Source organism: Acanthochromis polyacanthus, chromosome 10 (assembly GCF_021347895.1).
Source record: "Acanthochromis polyacanthus isolate Apoly-LR-REF ecotype Palm Island chromosome 10, KAUST_Apoly_ChrSc, whole genome shotgun sequence".
Classification (NCBI taxonomy): Eukaryota; Metazoa; Chordata; class Actinopteri; family Pomacentridae; genus Acanthochromis; species Acanthochromis polyacanthus.
Genome location: NC_067122.1, coordinates 6351168 through 6372582, shown reverse-complemented (window position 1 = coordinate 6372582; position 21415 = coordinate 6351168). Strand labels below are relative to the sequence as shown.

At 40.2% G+C, this 21415-nt stretch overlaps 3 protein-coding genes across 3 annotated transcripts; all 3 read left to right on the top strand.

Annotated features, from left to right (window-relative positions):
* The first annotated feature begins 538 nt into the window (after positions 1–538).
* Positions 539–12486, top strand: srp72 (signal recognition particle 72). The gene is given in 20 exon segments (XM_051954355.1): positions 539–681; positions 1461–1581; positions 2942–3062; positions 3583–3726; positions 3857–3968; positions 4072–4103; positions 4398–4522; positions 4735–4792; positions 5754–5885; positions 5993–6121; positions 7095–7167; positions 7445–7509; positions 7680–7775; positions 7992–8095; positions 8333–8410; positions 8827–8964; positions 9090–9127; positions 10159–10318; positions 11437–11519; positions 11522–12486. Coding segments are annotated over 20 exon segments (2001 nt in total). The 5' UTR covers positions 539–581; the 3' UTR covers positions 11614–12486.
* A 981-nt stretch (positions 12487–13467) lies between these two features.
* On the top strand, positions 13468–15971 carry LOC110954877 (snRNA-activating protein complex subunit 1-like). Its single transcript, XM_022199625.2, has one exon. The coding sequence runs from the start codon at positions 13535–13537 to the stop codon at positions 14606–14608; it is 1074 nt and encodes a 357-aa protein (XP_022055317.2). The 5' UTR covers positions 13468–13534; the 3' UTR covers positions 14609–15971.
* A 443-nt stretch (positions 15972–16414) lies between these two features.
* Positions 16415–21006, top strand: arl9 (ADP-ribosylation factor-like 9). The gene is made up of 4 exons (XM_022199631.2): positions 16415–16779; positions 17464–17641; positions 18542–18717; positions 19830–21006. Exons 1-4 carry the CDS (start codon positions 16555–16557, stop codon positions 20004–20006), a joined length of 756 nt encoding a protein of 251 aa, XP_022055323.2. The 5' UTR covers positions 16415–16554; the 3' UTR covers positions 20007–21006.
* Positions 21007–21415: the final 409 nt, after the last annotated feature.

Genomic DNA, 21415 nt, shown 5'->3' with positions numbered 1-21415 from the left:
CATAAAACATTCACATTTAAGAGTCTGGAATCAAAGAATGCACTTTTATTATTTCTTTAAAATCTGCGCTAGTTAATTGATTAGCTGTCAGCTAATAGGTTACTTGATTTGTTGTTGCAACTGTAAATGTTAGATGTTTGAATATGGACTGTTGGTTAGAGAAAACGACCAGACATCACCACTAAGAAAATCATCAGCAGAATAACTGAGAGTAACTTTATGAGGATATCTTCTTCCATAAAATCATTAGATTGTATTTGTATTTTTTGTGAGTGTGTGGTTTTGTTGTTGTTGTGAATGTGTGTGGCAATGTGTCCCGCAGCGGTTCCGCTTTCTCCGACTCTGTGTATTGGCAGTGAAGACATAATTTGGCTGCGCCATTCGATAAATAAAATAATAATTATAAAATATCCTAAAGACGTCAAGTCTTCGCAAACACTGAAAGCGCATCGAAATTTACGACTCGCGTGTATTTATTTCGTTGGGAATAATTTTAAAAATAATAAATACTGTTATTATTGTTATTTACACGGTAGTGAACTCCTTCTACTTCCTATGTCCCGAGCCTCCATTCAGCGAAGATGGCGAGCGGAGGAGCGTCCGTGGCTTCGCTGTGGACCGAAGTGAACCGCTGCGGGCAGAATGGAGACTTCACCAGGGCCCTGAAAGCTCTCACTAAAAGTAGGTGCTCGTGTCTGTCAGCGGCAGGTTTGAAAACAAGAGTGGAGCGGCGGAGAAACGGCAGACTGACGGCGTTTTTCTTCTGCTCACAGTTAGCATGACCATATGTTAGCATGCGGCTAAGCTAACGGCAGATATGCAGCTTTTAGGTGTAAAAAACAGCTGTGCCGCTCCAAGTATCAAACTACTATTCGATGTAGTGTTTTTAAGAATTATAGTTAGTAATCCAGCTGCTGTCTGCGTCTTGTGTGTCTTGAATAAATGTTATTTTGCCACACAAGTGTGCCGTCGTTCTGTGATTACTGACGTGTCCCTAGCCTGACAGCTAGCTTATGGTTAGCTAAGTCACTCTGGTAGTCTGGTAGTCTCAGTGAAAATCACTGGACTTTCCTTTTTGTTTTTTTGTTTTTTGTTTTTAGGTCGATGTCAGTATCTTCTGCATATCGAACAGTCGTGTGCAATATCTATGATTTAAATATGACTGAGGAATCTTGTGCATTTTACATATTGAAGTGTCTGTGCTATGTTTTTCTAAATACAGCAGATTGTGCAACATTAATGCTTCAATGTGCAATATGTGCAAGCACTGCCTGGTTTCCCTTGTCGCTACTGTTATATTTGTGTTATTAAATTGTGTATTTATTCATATGTTTATAGTATTTTTTGTTGTATCCCTTTTGCTGCTGTAACAGTAGGTCCAGTTTTTGATATTTAAATCAGTGTGTTGTCTGTTTTTGTTAATCTGCATTACTGAGCGTGTTTTTGTTTTTCTCCCACAGTTTTGCACGAAAACAGGGATGATGTGACGGCCCTTCACTGTAAAGTAGTTTGCCTTGTTCAGAACGGGAGCTTCAAAGAGGCGCTGAATGTCATGAACACGCATGCCAAAGTGCTCAGCAGGTAAACATCACACTGTCGCTCACCTGTGCTTGTTGTCTTTGGGATGATAATAGTAGGTTTATTCATATCACACTCCTCAACACACGGGTGTAAGGTGCTTTAACATAAAAACAAATAATCTCAGAAATAAAACTGGAAGCTTAAAATATAAATGCATTTGTCGTATATAAACCTGGTCGACCGAGAGGCAGCTGCTCTTTCTGAATAATTCACCTGGAAGTGATGTGAGAAGGCAATATTATACAAAGTTTGAGCTGAACAATTATTGATTAGTTAGTTGTGAGGTAGGCAGAGTAAAATAATGCCTACTATAGACCTCTTTTATTAGTGTGATGAGATAAGAAGATTAATAATGCTGATAGAGCTGAAGCCAACAGGTGTATTTTGAATTATTTTGAATTCTTAACTTCACTCAAGGACAGTTATGTGATTAATTAGCTTGTACACTTGCGGAAAATAAATCTGCAAAGTTGTGATAATGAGTTTTCATTCAGAGTTGCAATGATTAGTGCAGAAATTTTGGAAACTGAATGCAGTCTCTTTTTTGTAAGAAAAATGCCAAACATTTGCTGCTTCTCAAATGTGAGAATTTTATTTTTTATGATATTGAATTAAATATTTTGGGGATTTAGAATGTTACATGTAACAGTGAATTTACTTTTAAATTATTTGAGAAAACAATCAGCAGATTAGTCAAGAACAGTTAGATCCTTTTGTCACAACATTGTTTACATTATTACTCAAACATTTGTTTTAGTTGCAACATCTCCGATTTTGTGAGTTTTTGCCATGTGTAAATTGCTGTAAATTGCCAGGCATTTGATTTTGAGACATGAGATAGTTTTGCCTGTTTATGGACAAAATTTATCAGCAGTTCAAGTTTGGTTGCGTAGCAAAGTGTTTTTCAAAAGCAATTCACAGGGCTTTCCTAAAGCAACTCTCATGCACAAACAGCTAATTTAGCTTGACTAAACAATTTCGTTTTAAATTTGACATTTAAAACACAAATAAATCTGCTGTAAGCCATTGCACTATCTTCAGATTTGAAAGTCTTTAAATGTATGTACAGTACATTTAAATGCATATACAGCAGACAAGTAGTTCAGTGTTTTCTAGACCAGGAGCTGACTGTTCAGATCAGCTCTGTAACCAGAAGACAACCAGCAGGGATGTTTGAGAATCATAATGACGTATTCAGACTCAAGACATTATCAGCACAGTCATTTCTGTTTAAAGTTATCCATTTACTACAAGCCATGGCATTTAATATTAGAACTACGTACAACAGTTACAGGATTTCTGGTTTGCTTTTCTTGTGATCTTCTCCCCTTTTAAGAACTTTATTCTTATTTTTCCACAGTGAGGTTGTGTTTGAGAAGGCGTACTGCGAGTACCGGCTGAACAGAGTGGAAAGTTCTCTGAAGACCATCGAAGGTGCTCCTGAGCAGACCGACAAGCTGAAGGAACTTTATGGTCAAGTGGTGAGTTTCACCAAATTCTGATATTAGTGTCGTGTTTTATTCTTGTATATTATAGTGAGTATTTTCTGTTTAGCTAAGAGGAATGAGTGTTATTGGCCATCTTCCTGTAAAAGAAGCACCAAAATTGTCTGCAAAAATGACTGTATCACTAATGTGAGCCCTTCTAAGTTGCTTATTATTGGTGTGTAGCATCATATCATCTTTAACATCGTGACTTTCACAGCGTCAGATCTCTTACTATATAAAAAATATATAGACATGAAGTGCTGTAAGATACAAGCAAGTAACTAATATAGTTTCTTTCAGAACGATTTGGAGTACGGTGCCACTGTAACACCACATGGTTGTATACAAATAGATCAGTGGTGCAGTAGAGGGACGTCACTGAAGATGATTGATATTATTGTTCATGAACTCTGAGCTTAATATTTTGGCTTTTGTAACTGTGTTCTCACAACAGTTCTTGTTTTGAGAGGGTAAAAACGTGCTGAGCTGACCTGGCTGTGTTTTGCCTCTCTAGTTGTACAGGCTAGAGCGCTACGATGAGTGTAAGTCCGTCTACACAGATCTGATCAGGAACTCCCAGGACGAGTACGAGGAGGAGAGGAAGACGAACCTCGCTGCTGTGGTGGCTACGATGAGTCAGTGGGAGAAGGCTCCGATGGTACACAGCTCAGGCTTTAATCTGATGCTCTTCTAAGTCTGAAAGAGTAGACATTTCTTCTCTCAGACTGGATTTTGATTTGAATTATTCCTGTTCATTTAAGATAGTATGTTTTATTTTTCCGCTGCAGGAAGATCTGGGTCTTCCCGAGTCCACATATGAGCTCTGTTACAACGCTGCCTGTGCTCTGATTGGCCAAGGACAGCTTACAGAGGCCCTCAATAAACTACGACAAGCAGAGGGTCAGTCCGTTTATGTCCAGTCTCCTGCGTCAAGCTGCTGTTTGGGACAATTTTTTCAATTATGTAATGATGTTTGACATTACATGATTGTTTCCTTTGACAGAGCTTTGCAGAGTCTCACTGGCAGATGATTCTGTAAGTGTTTAAATTTAATTTATAACATTTTCATCCATAAAACAGTGAAAGAAGCTTTAAATTGTATGTGGAACTGTGTGTTTTTGTGAATAGATCTCGCTAAATTTGAAGTAAAATTTGACAAGCTTATAAAAGGCACAGTCAGTTGTAAATATTGTGTTTTCTGTAAGTGAAATTGTGCAGTTGAATCTTTCACTTTCCAAAAAGATTCAGGATGTTTTGAGTTTAGCTGTAATGGAAAAATACTTGTATTACAAGAAACTAGTAATTAAACGGCCGGTTTGTCCCCATCAGGATGTGACTGAGGAGGACATCGACTCGGAGCTGGCTATCATCCATTCACAGATGGCGTACATCATGCAGTTACAGGGTCGGACAGACGAGGCTCTGCAGCTCTACAACCAGGTCATCAAGCTCAAGTGAGTCGAGGCTCCATTACATCAGTTAGTCCCAGCAGAGATGATGGAAATGCAGTTGCAGTGAGCAGCAGACATACACAGTGGCGTTTCTTTCTAGTTTAATTTCGCATTATGATGGTAAATTTGTACAAGAAATAAATGAGAGTGTTTACCAGGCATTCAAATCAAATAGTGGCTTCATAACGTGCTGTACTTGTCTGTCTTAAATTCAGGCCATCAGATGTGGGGCTGCTGGCTGTGACCGCCAACAATATCATCACAATAAACAAGGTGAGTCGAGAGCTCACCAACTTTAAACTTTACTGACATCAGCAGCATTTAACAGCAGAGGTACCATATGTTGACTCAAGCCGGATAGTAATTTTAAGTTTTCAGACTCGAGACTTGGTTGTCTAACACGAATAAAAGACTTAACTTTGACTTCAGATTGGACTTAGATTTGAGACAGAGAAGATGAGATGTTATTTTTCATTGAATATGTGTATGTCAGGAGATGTGATGTTTTTCTAGAAGTTTCTGATATGCATGAACTGTTTATTGTTGTTGTTTTAGAGCTAAGGGTTAGTTGGTTTGTAAACATTTCAGTTGATTATGTGATATTTCCAACATTTTGATCATTGTAAAGCAGCCTCAGGATCAAAAATCACCCAACGCTCCACATTTTTGTGGGACACTTCAAATGCAACTTTTGAAAAACATTGCTATTCATTTGCCTCACCATCAGTCCTGGCATGTTTGCCCATAATCCTATTTTGACACTATTTCACACCAAAAGAGGCCAAGATGGTGTAACCCTCCTGAAACGGAAGTCAAGGCAGGAGGCTTACCACTGTGGTGTTGATTATTTTGTTTAATACTTTTCACTTTTGACAGACATATTATTTAGGATTTACGGCCTCTGTTGTGTTCCTTTAAGAGGCTTGGTTTTATTTTCTGCCTCAAAATGACAAATATCAATCATTAAGTTTCATAAGATCAGCAGGCTGTCAGTTAATTTTTGAAAATACAGCTCAAATTTTGTGTTTAAGCTGATTTAAATGTGGAAATTAGAGTGGATCATCAGAATTTCGTATGACTTAACTTGTGAAGATTTGGCTGATTTTCACCTCCATAACTCGCTTGTGACTTTAAGATGTGCATTTTACCTTCACCTGTTGTCAACAGTAAGCCTACTTCAGCATAAGGCAAGTCACGATTCTTATGCTACATCTGTCCATCTGTCTTCCCTCAGGACCAAAATGTGTTCGACTCAAAGAAAAAGGTGAAACTGACGAGTGCTGAGGGCGTTGAATACAAGCTGGCGAAGAAGCAGCTGCAAGCCATCGACTTCAACAAAGCCCTGCTGGCCATGTACACTAACCAGGTGCTGTTGTAGCATGAAACCATCTGTGACTGTGGAAAAATGTCTTTCATTTTACATTTTGAAGCTGATCAGTTTTTGTTGCTGCTTTGCTTTTTGCCCATCAACAGGCTGACCAGTGCAGGAAACTGTCGTCCAGCCTTCAGTCTCAGAACCCAGGTCACCCTCGGCCGGTCCTAATCCAGGTGGCTCAGCTGTGCAGAGAGAAGCAGCACAGCCGGGCCATCGAGCTGCTCCAGGTATCAGTGACAGACACTGCTGCTTGTTTTCAGGCTGATGCACATCCTCCACCTTCAGTCTGAACGTGATTCCAGTTAGGCAAAAAAACAGCAATGGTAAAAGTGCACAAGTATAAATGTACTCAAAACGAGAATGAAAATTCTTAGTAATTTTCACAATCAATATTTGATTAACCAATAACATAAACTGACTACAGTGTACATTATTCCACATGCTGGGATAGCTATTTTTGATACCAGTTGCTAAAATGCTTAGTTGCGTACAGCATTTGGGTCATAGAGCGATTTCCTGGCAGATTTCAACTCATTTAGAAGCTGTGACAACTATCAATTATCTGTTAATCACTAATTTGACTAGGTCAAAGTATTAACAGTAATCACAGCACTAGAATGAGCCCTGTAACTTAAACACTATCATATATTATACTGTTAATTTTATATTTCTGCACAAGCAGCTTTTTAATGTTCTAGCTGGCTGATTTGGAGAATATTTTTGACATTTTATTTTATTGAACTGCTTCAATTATTAATTTAGTTGTAGTTAAAATTGATTACTGTTTGTAAAAATTCTGAAAATAGTGAAAAAATGTTGATTATTCCTATGTAAGTCAAAGTCCTGTATAAGGATTAGCAGTAAACTGTAATGAAAGTACCAAGGTTTTAATAAAAATATAGCTGTTGTAGCTACTGTGTAAAATCGTTCTCTCAAAAGTAACTAAAATGATCACATAAATGTAGTAGAGTGGAAGTATGAAGTTGCTTGAAAAAGACACTCATTTAAGTACCTTCTAAATTGTAATTAAAGGCAGTACTTGAGTAAATGTTCATGTTTCTGAAATCACTCAGCATTTCTCTACTTTTTCTGCACAAAACTGAAGGATGCTTTAAAATACTCAACAAGTGGCTTAAAATGTTTTGGTTCTTGGTGAAATTTAAGTGTTGTTTGCTGATTGACTTTTGTTTTGTTTTCCAGCAATTCTCAGATCAAAATCCAGAGAGTGCGTCTGGCATCAAACTGACAATGGCACAACTCTATTTAGTACAAGGTAAAGGCACGCTCTGATGCTTTTAGACAGACTCTCTGAGGATATGATAGCAAATGAAAATGTTCATGTTTGCAGCCTCCTGTAAGAAACGCATGGATCTTTACTTTAACTTGTTTGTCAGTTCTTGGTGTCACATCATCCTTAGTGCTAAAATGTTCATAAACAAGAAGTACGATATGAAAGGGAAAAGCTTCTATACCTTGAAATTGAGTTTTAGCAATGCTATTTTGGAAGGATTAGCTTTTTCATGCTTTGTTTTCTGGTTTTTGGTCTTTAGGTCATGTAACAAAAGCCTGTGATGTTCTGAGGTCCATTGAAGAGTTCAAGCACAAAGCAGGGATGGTGAGACCAAAATGAAGACCATATTGTGCAGAAATTTACAACTGTGTCCACTATTTCTGTATTATTATGTCGTCTGTAACGTAACAGCTTGTTTTATCGCAGCATCCTGGTTACTGTCTGATGAGCTTTTCTCTCAAACATCCGTCTAAGTTATGGTTTTGACTTTTCAGATTTCAGCTCTGGTAACGATGTACTCCCATGAAGAAGACATCGACAGCGCTATTGATGTTTTCAAACAAGCTATTGAACATTACCAGTCTGAACAGGTTTGTGTTTTCATATTTAATTTAAAGATATTTTCTAAAGAACGTCAGCACATTAGCAGCTTTGTAGAACTTTTAGCAGAGCTGTTGTATAGACTGTACAGCGCTACTAAAATGTGCTAAAGGTTGCACTGCACATAATATTTTCATTTGAGAAGGCAGCAAACGCACCAGCTAGTGTCACATATCTGACCGTGTTTCACCGTTTCTCCTCCACAGCCCGGATCTGCTGCACACTTGGCTCTGGTACGAGAAGCTGCCAATTTCAAACTGAAGTACGGACGGAAAAAAGAAGCCATTAGCGATCTGGAGCAGCTCTGGAAGTGAGTTAAATCCTCACAAAACACTCCACCAGCTCAGCATGTGTGAAGTATGTTAAAGTCAAAACAACAGAGTAGATCAAGTATTTATCAAGCTCTTTACTGGCAAACATTTTTTGTGGTACATCATTTAAATACATTTTTTCATTACATCTGTGACACTTTCTGTTTTTCTAAGATCATGATTTTTCTAGAATTTGTTCTTTACAGCAGTTAAACTTGTTTTTTTTGTCTCAACAGACAAAACACCAATGACGTCCACACACTGGCTCAGCTCATCTCTGCCTACTCCCTGGTGGACACGGACAAAGCCAAATCGTATCCTTTCACCAGATTAAGTGTTTCAAATGGAAGCGCTGGAACAGTGACCGTTTGTTTCTTTATCGTAGTAAATAGCTGACTTTCTCTGATTTTTAAATGCAGAAATTAAATGTTTTTACGTTTTGAATTGATGGTCAGATAAAACAATAGTGGCAAAAATGTCACTTTGATCTAATTTTCTGCAATTTGTTACTTTTTTTTGTTTGTTTTAGACAAAAAAAAAGATTAATCATAATTTAATTAAAGTACAAACCAGTATTGTAAATAAATGCAGCCCTAGAAGATCACAATCAAACCTATTGTAGATTGGTATGGACTTCAGAAACCTGCAGTTGGGCCCAAAAGGTGAATGATCAATGCAAAAATCATTGTTTTACAGAAGAAAGTGTTCCATCCTTAGCGCTGGTCTACAGCCTCAGCAAACATCTACCGTCTGCAGACACCATGTCCTTCAACGTGGACGTGGACGAGCTGGAGAACTCCCACGGAGCCACATACGTCAGGAAAAAAGCTGCTAAAGTTGTAGGAGAAAGCCTTCCCAAAGAGCAAGGGTAAACCTCCGCTATACTACCACACTGGATTTATAATGTTCACGTTTCCCTTTAATGATCAGAGAGGGAAGGACGAGCTACGGTCGCTGCACATTCACCTTTCTGCTTCTCTGTTGTCTTTACAGCCAAGACGAAATCAAAAAGAAGAAGAAGAAAAAGAAAGGTACGTCTGTGCTTCAGCTGTGGATCGAAGAATTTAAGTAAAACGAATGATTAGTGTTCAGAAGTCTCTGTTTCCACTTAACCCTCTGAATTCCCAAGCAGTCACATTTTTCCTCACTGTGGCCTCATTTGTCACAACCATGACTAGAAGTCAAAGGAAGTCAGATATGTCTTTTATGCAGAATGACGCAGTTCTAATGGCATAAAAATCATCATAAAGGAAAATTACAAATGAACATTGAAAAAACCTGGCATCAACATACGCAGTTACTTTTCTGAATAGGCGCAGGTGTTACTAATACTGGAAAACAGTGGTGACTCTACATACTGTAGATCAGGGGTGTCAAGATCCGTTCCCGGAGGGCCACTATCCTGCATGTTTTAGATGTTTCCCTCTTCCAACACACCTGATTCAAATGATCAGGCTCGTTATCAGGCTTCTGCTGAGCTTGATGATAAGCTGATCATTTGAATCAGGTGTGTTGGAAGAGGGAAACATCTGGAACATGCAGGATAGTGGCCCTCCAGGAACTGAGTTTGACACCCCTGCTGTAGATATTGTACCACCAAAGGATTTTAATGAAATGTCACTGTTTATGCTTAGATTTGACTGTTTTTTTCTGTCAGGATAGTGCATTCACAGTGTTGGAACATTGAAACTCTGGTGACTGTTTTTACAGTTTGACTCTGATTAATGATGTGGTTTTTTTGGGGGTTGTTTGTTTGTTTGTTTAAACCCACTGATAGTTTTTGGTTGTTAAAATTGTCAAAATGACATAAAAAAGTATTAGTTGCTATAAAGGATACTTTACTGTAAAGTGTACCTAAAAGTAAATAGTGTGTCCGCTGTCTTTTTCTACCTGATGGATAGAGCAGTGTTACCAGAACTTTATAACCCTTAGAGAAAAGATGCCTTTTAGAAATAGAACACACCTTAATCCTTTGAGATGACCAAGTCTTTACTTGCTCTTAAAGTTATTTTATGTTTTTAGTCATAGACCATACTAACCAACACGTTGACCTTCATTTTAGGAAAACTGCCCAAGAACTACGACCCCAAAGCGACCCCCGACCCCGAGAGGTGGCTTCCTATGAGGGAGCGGTCCTACTACAGAGGCAAGAAGAAGGGCAAGAAGAAGGAGCAAATTGGAAAAGGCACGCAGGGAGCAACCGCAGGAGCTTCAGCTGAGCTGTGAGTAAACTAAACAATCACATGCAAGTGCAAACAGAGCTGTCGTGTCGTTGAAACTCAGTAATTAACTCCACTAATGGTGGTAAAGCCCCTGAGATCTTTGTGTTGTTTACCTGCCAATAAAGCCTCCAGATCTCCAGCTGTCGTCGCCAGAAACAGCTTTCCTGTTGTTATAGCTACACTATAAATATTTCTCGGTCTCACCTGGAGGAAAAATTCATCTGACAAAACTTTGACACTAGAATGTGAGGGAGTGTCAAAATAAAGTAGTGAGTTAAAATATAAACGTGTTGAAATGTCTCGGATATCGAAAAATCCCAAGAAAATCATGTAAAAAGGCAAGTACATATTTTGTAGCTATATTTCTAATAATTATATAAGCCAAAACCAGCTCGGAGCAGTTCTGATAACTGATTTTTAGTTTACTGAACTTGTTTCATGCATACAAGCTTGGAATGGGAGGTCGTTAAGCATCACAGAAGGTTTTATCTTGGTGGCTCTTTGCTCGCTAAACATTCAGTTATTTGCAAACTGTAAAAGAAGAGAAAACAAACTACAGACTGAAGGAAAAATGACTCTTTCCCCTTTTCTAAGGTCATAATGGCCTTTAGACAGACAGATGCTGCAGGATGTTAGATACTGTCTATTCTGATGTGACTAAGCAGACTAGCTGTCTCCATGTTGGTCTGTAATCTAAATCTGACCTTCTCCAACTACAATATACACCCAAAGATCGGAGAGAATCCTCAGAACTGATGCTGGCATTGCTTGCATGTACTGCTGCTCTGTTGGTGTCACTTCTCCTGATGCAGCGCTCGATTTAGACGGTCGCCAGGTCGCCGCGAGCGCCGGGAATGATAGGAGGTGATAGGAGGTTGATGACATCATACAAAGTATGATGTCATCAACCTCCTATCATTCCCGGCGCTCGCAGCGACCTGGCGACCGTCTAAATCGAGCGCTGTGATGTCAGCAAACCTTTACTCTCATCCTAACCCATCTGAGTTTCCAGCATCTCTCTGTGTCTGCCTCGACGTCACTGAACTTCGACTACACCAGTTTGAAAACGAACACCGATAAGTACCCTCTAACAGGAGTTTGGTATTTTCTCTCTTCAGGGACGCCAGTAAGACCGCCAGTAGCCCCCCTACCTCCCCGAGACCGGGCTCTGCGTCCGGCTCGTCTGCAGCCCCGGCCAGCGTGGTCCCCCACGACAGCAGAAACCCTCAGCCTCAGGGGCCACCCGCAAGAAAGCACCACAGAAGAAGAAGAAGGGAGGCAAAGGAGGCTGGTAGTTGAATGGAAACGATGTGTGAGGAGGAATGGATGAGAAATCAGAAGCTTTTTGTTTCAGGTTCGGTTTTATTTTGTGTTCTCTGTTCGAGTCATTTTGCAAACACGTGAAACCAAAATCTCCCCGTCACTCTTCTACACCATTAATTTGTGATATTTTGTAAAGTACAGCAGAGAGAATATTTAAAGGACAGTTCCAGTGAAATATAAGGCCTTATTGTTACTCTGCAGGAACAGTTTTTGCTTTCCTTTAGCTTTGATGTATTGAGATCACAGCAAAATGATACTACAGATATTCCTCATGAATGTTTTTCCATTAAATTTGCTATGAATCTCCTGCCACTATATGACCGTTTTACTGTATTTTACACCTTCTTTAATGGATATCCAGCAGCATATGTCTATAACACAGCTCATTGTTTGAATCCAGTTCTTGAATAATGTCACTCCTGACATTTAGATGACTTCATGGGACCTTTACATTTTCATTCCCCTTTAGAAAACTAAACCCAGTGTCGTCTCATGATTGCATTTTTAGAAAATGAATTATTTACTTTAAAATAATTACAGTCAGGATTGTCTGAAAGCTGCTTCTGCAGAGGAACGTGAAGTTCAGAAGTTTGGGAGAATTGTCCTCAAATATTTAAGAGTCTGAATATTCGGATGTCGAACTCTGGCTGTCTGTCACGTTTCTTTAATACGTCCCTTTTATTTTCAATCAGCTGCAGAGAAGTAAAAGATATTTATTTTTGAATCCCTGTGTTGACTTCAAGTGAAAGAGTTTGAATTCTGTCAGATGCATGTTTTAGAAAGACACTATTTTGGCCAAACAGGAATCCCATTTTGTTAAGTCTTAATAAAACTCTGAACAGCGACATGCCTCCTGTGTTTCCTGTCACCATCTACATTGAAATTTTAAATCTTGTTTAATGTTGATTATCTGCACGTCTCAGACAACAGGAGGCACTGAATGCACTCAAGTTTCCTTCAACATGACACAAATTTTTTTTTCTTGTTTCTTTAAGTTTTAAGCAGTGTCTCAGCATTGTTTTAGGTCTTTTTAAAGTATATTTTGATCAGTCAATCAGTCCAAAATAGCAACTGAACTTCTTGTGTGATCAGAAATGTTTTAACCAAGCACAGGTTAAAAGCTATAGCTTATGTTCAGCATATTTATTTACGATTTTGTTGTCACTTCCTTAGATTGTATACAAAGGAAGCATTGCAACTTTAGTGGTATTGTTGATATTGTATCTTTCAGGCAATTAGTGCAACGAAAAATAAAATCTTTTTAGATATAAGTGGACAAACTGACATGTTGATATGAAATCTTGTCAGTTAAAATAAAGTATTGTTGTGTGATACAGAACAGTTATGTGTGTTCACTTTGGGGACTGTTTGGTTTTGTGGTTATTTGTATTGTTGTGGGACAGTCCATGCATAATAATCACTATTTAAAATATTATGTTGATTAAAAAAATTACAAGAGACATCAATGAAAAAATAATACAAAAAAAGAAGATTTAAATTTCATTTTAACTGTTTTGAGATTCAGTTTGGTCATCAGCAGGGTGGAACCAGAGAACAGCGTCATTTTAGGGGGAACTCCAGACTTATTTGGTATTGAAAAAACATTTCTAAACATTCTTTTCTCCTAGTTTTTTTTAGATTTGGTCTCAGGACAAATAAATTTACACAACAACTCGACGTTTAATATTTTGTACATGTATTATTTGAAATTTAAAGTAAAACGTCCAATTCTGGAATGGTCCATTGGCCTAATTGGTTTAATTGGTTTGTCATTAATTCTTCCTGCCACTAGAGGGCGCTGTTGTTCTGTAATCTGTCCACGCTGATATCACACCTGCAGTGTGAACACCTGAGCAGCATCATCCTGTTCCTGACGGAGCTCCAGCAGACACCATGCCGCATGCGCCTCCTCCTTACTCGGACATCTTCGACGAGCTTTTGACGGAGGACGTGGAGGAGCTGCTGGGCCGCTTCCAGCTCTCGGACTCGGTTAGATACGAGGTGTTCGCGGACATCTGGAGGCAGATGTGCTTCTCGGATGTCTTCAGAGGAATCCCCAGCCTAGCAGAGCTCAAGAGGTTCAGCAGGGTGACTCTGGCCACAGCCGTCAACTACTTCCTGCCTCCGTTCAGCTACCAGATCAGAGTGGGAGGTTTGTACCTGATGTTTGCCTTCTACCACACGCAGCTCTGCAGACCCCCGGTCCGCATCAGGCTGGCTCTGAAGGACTGGATCTACATCAAGAAGTTCCTCGGAGATTCCGCAGACGCCGGGCACAGCGACGTGCTTTACATCTATCGTAAGCTGGACGCGGCCAAAGCCTTCTACTACACCGCCATGCCGCACGTCCTCGCCTTCCAGAAGCAGCGCAAACCCAAGAAGGCCGCTGTGTGTGCGAAGTTCCTGGGCAGAGCGACCGCGGTGCATGAGCTCATGTGTGCGGACATCCTGGAGGAGCTGGGCAACCTCCAAGTCCACTACGAGCAGCTGAAGGAGGCCTGCCCGGAGGTGAAAGGTCAGGTGGCAATGACGCACCGAGACCTGGCCTCCCGCCTCACAGACTGCATGTCGGAGTTCATCAGCTGGCAGCAGAGGAGCTTCTCCTCTCTGGGCGTGAAGAGGAAGAAGGCGGTGGATGAAGATGGAGAAGAGGAGTCCGACAGCAGCAGAGCTAGACTGCTGTCCTCCATCAAGCAGAAGAGCTACAGCTGCTACCAGGAGGCTCCCAAGTCCCGGAGGCACCGGCAGGCGGAGACGGTGGAGTCGCTGAGCTGCGGGGCCGAGCAGCTGCAGGACCCCCCCGCAAGGCAGAAGAAGAGGCCTCCGTCTCTGCGGGCCCGGACCCAGCGGAGCCTGGGGGAGAGCCGGGAGGACAGCTGGACGCAGACCTGGCTGCTGAGCGTCCCGGAGCAGAAGGAGAGGCTCCCGGTGAGGAGTACCAAGCAGCCGGCGGCACAGTACGCCTGAGGACCAGAGCAGGATGTTCTCCTCTTCTGTGGTAAACGGACAACCTTAGTTTATCTTGTTCATTATAACCCGCCCAGTTTCTGTTTTAACTGGAATTATTGTTCATAAATTTAATAATAAATCGTTCTTAAGTTCTTGCACTTGTCTGAGAAATTGTTAATCTGAGTACAAGTTCCAAAAGTCCACCAAGTCGGTGTTTGAATCTTTCCTTCTCAAGTCAGTAAATTACTCAGATGTAAGCTGAGTTTCAGAGGACAACGTAAAAGTTTGTATTCCTCCATATAGGAAAATTATGGAAAAAATCTCCAATGTTCTTGAATAACACATTAAAATAATAATATACATCCTCACATTTAAGAATATGTCAATGGAACTGCAGTTAAAAAAAATCTAATTTTCGGGTTTCATTTTAGAGATTTGGTTTGTTTCAAATGCATAAAAATGTCAAATTTCCATTTTGTTAGAATTTTATTAATAGATGAAACTTATATTCAGCTTTAACACAGGAGGTATATTTGTAAACATTAGATACGATGGTATTAGTTTTACATGTGATTAAAAGTGGAAAATACACTTTACTGAGAGGATTTTAATGAAATATATTAGTGTTACTGAAAACAATGTTTTATAGAATTCTGAATTAAATATTGGTCTGTAATCAAAAAAACTTAAAAAGTTAAAGCCATAATGATTAATCTCAATTAATCGTCTTGAAAGATTTTAGCAAATTCGAAAGCCAAAGATACTTATTTTACGATTATAGAGGAGAAAATAAACCAGAAAACAACTAAATTAAGGAAATTGGTCAACATGGTCCCCAGGGTTGGCTTTGGTGGAGGAGGTGCAACAGTCCGGGCAGGCATCAGTAGTCGGCGCAAAACAGATGTGGCAATTGTAGATGGCTCAATCACTGCACGTTCTTACCTCAGAGACATCATAGAACCCATCATCATCCCCATTTCCACCAGCACACCCCCAACTTTCGGTTCATGGATGATAATGCTCCACCACATGGTGCAGAATTGTCACAGCTCCACTTCAGGAAGTTGGAGTGCCTCATATGGTATGGCCAGGAGTGTCCCCTTACCTGAACCCCATAGAGCAGGTCTGGGACCACCTGAAGCAGCGACTGGATGCTCGTACCCCTACATGACCTGGCAGAACTGCGTGTAGTACTTGTGGAGGAGTGGAATGCATTGACTCAGAACAACATCATGAGGCTCGTTAGGAGCATGAGACGTCAAGCTGTCATTGTGACAAATGGTGGAAACACCCACTACTGACTGTCAATTTTGGTTATTTGGGGCTGTCTTTGTTATTGTCTAAATTGTTGGGATAATAAATATTGCACGAATGAAAATGATGCTTCTTCTCATTCATTAATAGTAATATCAAAGGGAACTATTACTTATTTCATTAAAATTCAGAACAAATAGGAAAGTAGTCATGTAAATAACAATATCCCTAACTTGTTGTGAGGCATGTATTTATACATGAAGTTAATATATAAATGTTTTAGAAAGATTGTTGATTGTATATACAGATGTTTAGATAATTTTAGGAACATTGTAGATTTTATATAAAGATGTTTATAAACATCTTTATATAAAAACATATTTATAAAGCGAAAGGAACATATTTATTTCAGCTGGGATAGGCTCCAGCACCCCCGCGACCCTAGTGAGGATAAAACGGTGTATAGAGAATGGATGGATGGTTGGTTTTAGGAACATCTGGTGCCATCTGGCGGTCGGTTTCTGAAAGTGCATGAGCGGAAATATCGCTGCAGTGAGTTCTTCCGGAGCTTCCTGCCTCTTAATCCACTTGTTGATCGGAGCAGGAGGCGGTCTGCGACTTAAACCTTCACTCAAACAGCTCCAACAATGTCGGAAACTGACGGATAAACGGCGCCAAAAACACAGCAGCGCAGCCGGCGGTGGAGCACTATGTTCGGCCTGAGGGAAGCCGGAATCCTCGGAGCCTCCGTGGTTCTGGCGGGAGGAGTCACTTATCTTATCTGGAACTACGTGTCCTCCTCCGGACACCAGAAGCCCGAAACACGGCCGCGAGAGGACGGAAGGAGTTCCGGAAGAGAAGAGACGAAGGAAAAAAGAAAGGAGACTCCTGTTGAACAAACTGTTTCTGCTGCCGAAGCTCCCACGACGTCACAGGTAAATAAAACTCTTATCACCGAGCTGCACATAAACGCACCTCTGCACCGCCAGATGTGTTATTACGATCCAAAATAAGAGAAAAGCAGTGTTTAAAAGGACGTGTTGTAGCGGTTAATGGTTTTACTAGATGGTCCATTTACATTTTACTTGTTGTGTTGTATGTTTGCCTTCACTCAGCTACACACTTTATGTTCAACAAACTGCTCAAATACTCATCAATAACTCTTCTCAGCTTTTTTAGACATGTCCTCTTTGGTCAAAGGGGGATCCTGAGATATGTAGATAATTAAATTAACAATTTTGTCCCTTCAGTAATGATCTTTGTCATTTAAAGTATCCCTTGTTCTACTTTGTTTTTGGATTTAGACATATGAAGATGTCACTCTGGTCTGTGGGAACTGTAATGAGATTTTTATTTCATGACTAATGGTAATCAAAAGATGCTGTTTCTGCAGTATTTCCAAACCACAGTTTCTTTTTACTTATCATCCCTCAAAAGCAATATATCTGCAATTAAATATTGTTCAGTTAGCTCCGTATTTTTTTTACCATTTCATACAAATGATCTTATTGTTAAATCGTAGATGCGTACTTACATTGATTAAAGTGATGAAAGCGTTCAGAGAAGGGTCCCTTCGTTATCAGTGGGAATGTTCACCCCTGCTCCGCTCTGTATTCCAGTCCTGTTCTGTGGAGTCTCAGGGGACCCAGGTTCTGGTTCTGGGTCTGGATGGATCTGGGAAGACCAGCCTGCTGCACTGCTTTTCCTGCGGCATCCCGGAGCAGGACATGGAGCCGACGCAGGGCTTCAACGCCGTCTCCATCAACAGAGAAGACCTGCACATCGAGTTCCTAGAGAGTAAGTCTGTTTGTAAACCAGGGAGTCTGCAGGTTTTAACAAGCTCCGAATAAAAGGCCTTAGAAGGTGTCAGAGAGTGTTTTCTTCCTGCTTATCGTGACCTACATTAATTTAGTAAATCATACACAAATCGAGGTTGCTGCTGTTCCACCCCCTGCAGTGGATCCTCACTAGTATCCCTGCATATGTCACTAGGAGATGTTAATAATTTCGAAATCTGTATTTGTGTGATACAGATGCTTGAGTGATTTGTTTTACATGCAAATAGACTGTACATGCTGGCTGCAAAATGGCTAAATAAACGAGTAAATATTGGTGCAAATGTAACACCTTTGTCGCTATATCTTAGCTAGAATTACTCGTGTTGAATCTCGCTTTCTGTCCTCCGATTGGCTCCATGGTCTCGACCAGATGTATCCTCCTCTTCCTCTTCCTCATCATTGTTCATGGCATTTCTGTGATCTTCCTCCTTTCTTGATCCTTCCTGGTGTTTTACTTTGAAACATTTTAGTAATATGTTATAAGCAATTATCTAAAAATCAAACTTGCGGCCGGCTGATAAACATACATGTATATTAGCGTGAGTAAATTACTCAACAAGTAAAAAATATTTCGACTACACCCTGTGATTTTTGGTGTAATTTGTGAGAGACAGTCCAGACTATGGATGTTAGCTAGTATTTTTTATTTTTTTTACAGATTTGGAATTATTTACATCAATAGAAATAATAGCTACATTCAACTGGATACCTGATTAATTCACAAATTTATTTCCTCACAGCTGCTTCCACAGTATGTAATGTCAAAAAAGGGATTAATTAACTTTCTGTATTGTATGCAAGACCCTGTAAACGACTGAGATGCTGAGTTTGAGTCATGACTTGTCTGTTTGTCTGTCAGTTGGAGGTAAAGAGGATCTGCGGCCGTACTGGCAGAGGTACATGTCCAAAGCTCTGCTGCTGGTGTTCGTGGTCGACTCCTCAGACCCACAGCTCTTCCCGGTCGCTAAGAAACATTTACACGAGCTGCTGGCCTCCCACCCCCGCCTGCCTTTAATGGTACTGGCCAACAAACAGGTGAGCATGACAGGAAGACACTCTGAAGTGTTTAAAATTAGGGACAGCTTGAAATTCAGTAGGTGAAGACAGTCTAGTAATTTTTCATGAAACACCCTGCAGACTTTGCCAGAAATAAAACGAAAAACAAGATGTTTTTATTCTTTCTGTGGCCCGGTACTGGTCCGCGGCCCGTTGATTGGGAACCACAACTGTTCACACTCTGCTGGAGACCCATGCAGCTGGAAATACGTAAAATAACATTAACAACTTTAAAGGTGCAAATTTTAAACATGAATTTGAAAAATGAGCAGTGATTTTCAAGAATGAATGACTGAACAGCTGTATTTGTTCCACTGCTGTTTTCACATTTATTCAATCTTTATTTAAATCTCGAGGAATCATTGAGGCCAAGCCCTCAGTTACGATGATGTTGAGTGAACAGGATAAAACAGGCGACAATCAATGAGACAAAAAAGAGAGGAGCGCAGTTAAAAACCTTAGCTTGCAGACTAACGTTTCAGTATCAAATTTAAATGTGAATTTTTGTTCCAGACGGATGCCTAGATATTTATATTCGGAGACTGTCTCGACATAATCTTGATATTTGAGATGTATTTGTATTATGTAAAATTGTGTGTCATCTGCATAGTAACAGTAACATATTTTGTTGTTGAGCGAGAGAGAAGATGTAGATGTAGTCCAACCACTTGAAATAGTTAACTAACAGTAGGAATTAAGAAGTTGACGCAGCTAATGAATCTGAGGGCTGAGTGATAAACTGAATCTGTTGCTTTCAGAGTGGAAATAGAGGCGTTTCTGTAGATGATATCTCCATAATCTAGGACAGACAAGAAGACTGCTTCGATTATTTGCTTTCTACAAAATATGGTAAAAATTTTCTGCTGTAGCTTGCAGACTGACGTTTCAATATGATTTGGGTTTTTACTCCAGATAGATGTCTAGAAATTTATATTCGGAGACTCTCTCGACATAATCTTTATGTTTGCACGTGCAAGATTTATAAAGACAAACTTCGTCAAACTCCATCAGGTGTATTCTTGTAAGAAACGGGAGAATATCTCACCTCATCTCCACCCTGACATCTCCTCATGTTGGTCTTCTGTCTCCAGGATCTTGCAGGTTCCTGCAGCATCACTGACCTCCATGACGCCCTGTCTCTGTCGGAGGTGGGGGACCGCCGCTTGTTCCTCATCGGTACCCACGTGAAGAAGGGCGAGGCGGAGCTGGGCTCAGGCGTTCAGGACGCTCGGGACCTGATCGTCCAGATGGTTTGCGATGGCAGATAAAGCTCATAGTTGGTCGTCACTCTGTCCTGCACTTTTTTTCTCTTTACTGTCTCCACTACACCAAGTTGGCTGAAACTCCTTTATTTATTTGTGTTTTGGTACGTCACAGTTGGGATAAAAAAAAAAAAAAACAACTCACTGTCGTCGTCAGAAAAGGGCCAGATCTTATTGTTTATTTCCTTGTTTTTACTTAAACTGATGGACAATTCTAAAAACTTCAAACAAAAAAGTATTTTTCCAGTTTGTCTCAGTAGAGGATGGATAGAGCCATAAATATTTCACTTTACAAGACTGTTGGTATGTGTTTGACAGCTTTAGAAGCATTGTAATGTTATTTAGTACTGCATTTTAAGAAGGATCATTATGTCTTTCATGTGTCATAATCAATAGAATCTAAAACACCTTGGCATACGAGACTTAAAGCTCATCATATCGGCTTAGAGCAGACTTCGGTGTGACTTCATATTTCAACGAAAAACGCAACTTAAGTAGCGTCTGTTATACTTATTATTCATTTTTCAGTCAGTAGCATCGTTCTGCCATGTGGGGACACCAGTGAGCAAATGTTCAAGTGCATCAGACTCTTAGTTACCAAAATCTGAAGACTGTTACAGCTTTAAAAACACACTTTTCTGTTACACATTCATGGTATTTGATGTGTGTTTTCTGTTAAACCTGTTAAAGGGAACTTGCTTTATCTTAAAGGAATATGAAACGGGATGTTGTTGTTTTTGCCATTCAGAGAGCTGACTTGCTGTTTTTTTTTTTAATTTAAATACTGTTTTATTGGAGGAAATTTGTGCCTGCAAGCTGTGGGATGAGGCTGAACTACACTGTTGATGTGTGGAACGCCTTCACATGCACTGTTTCTGAGGGATGTAAAGCATTTGAAAGAGCACGTTTTCCAAAAAAAATTACCAAAATATGTCCACTAAACAGTAAATATAGACAGTTTGATACATGTTGTTTTTTCACACTATAAATAAACTGTTTCCACAAATTTTTTTCTGACTTTTCATGGTGATTTTAGGGTTCAAACCTTTTGAGCCTTCACGTACAGGACAAACAACTCTGTTTGTTGGGTTAAAATTAACTTATCTGCCTCTAAACCTCGTCCTAACATAGCTGCTGTCATCTCCACCGCATCAAAGCACATTTATATCTCCACAAATACCTCCACAGTCACCTCCCAGCCGACCTCGACGTATCGCTTTCCTTTTACCGTCCCGTGTCGGAAGTCTCGAGTCGGTAAGATGGATGGCTGAACCACGCTGACTCCTGTTTCAAGGCGTCCTCAGGTGTGGAGCTGGTTGCCAAGGACTCCCAGCTCCATAGCAACGGCAGGAGATTATCGACACCATCAACGGGCAGCGAGCCGACACATCCAAACCTGCTGTGGCTGCGAGGTG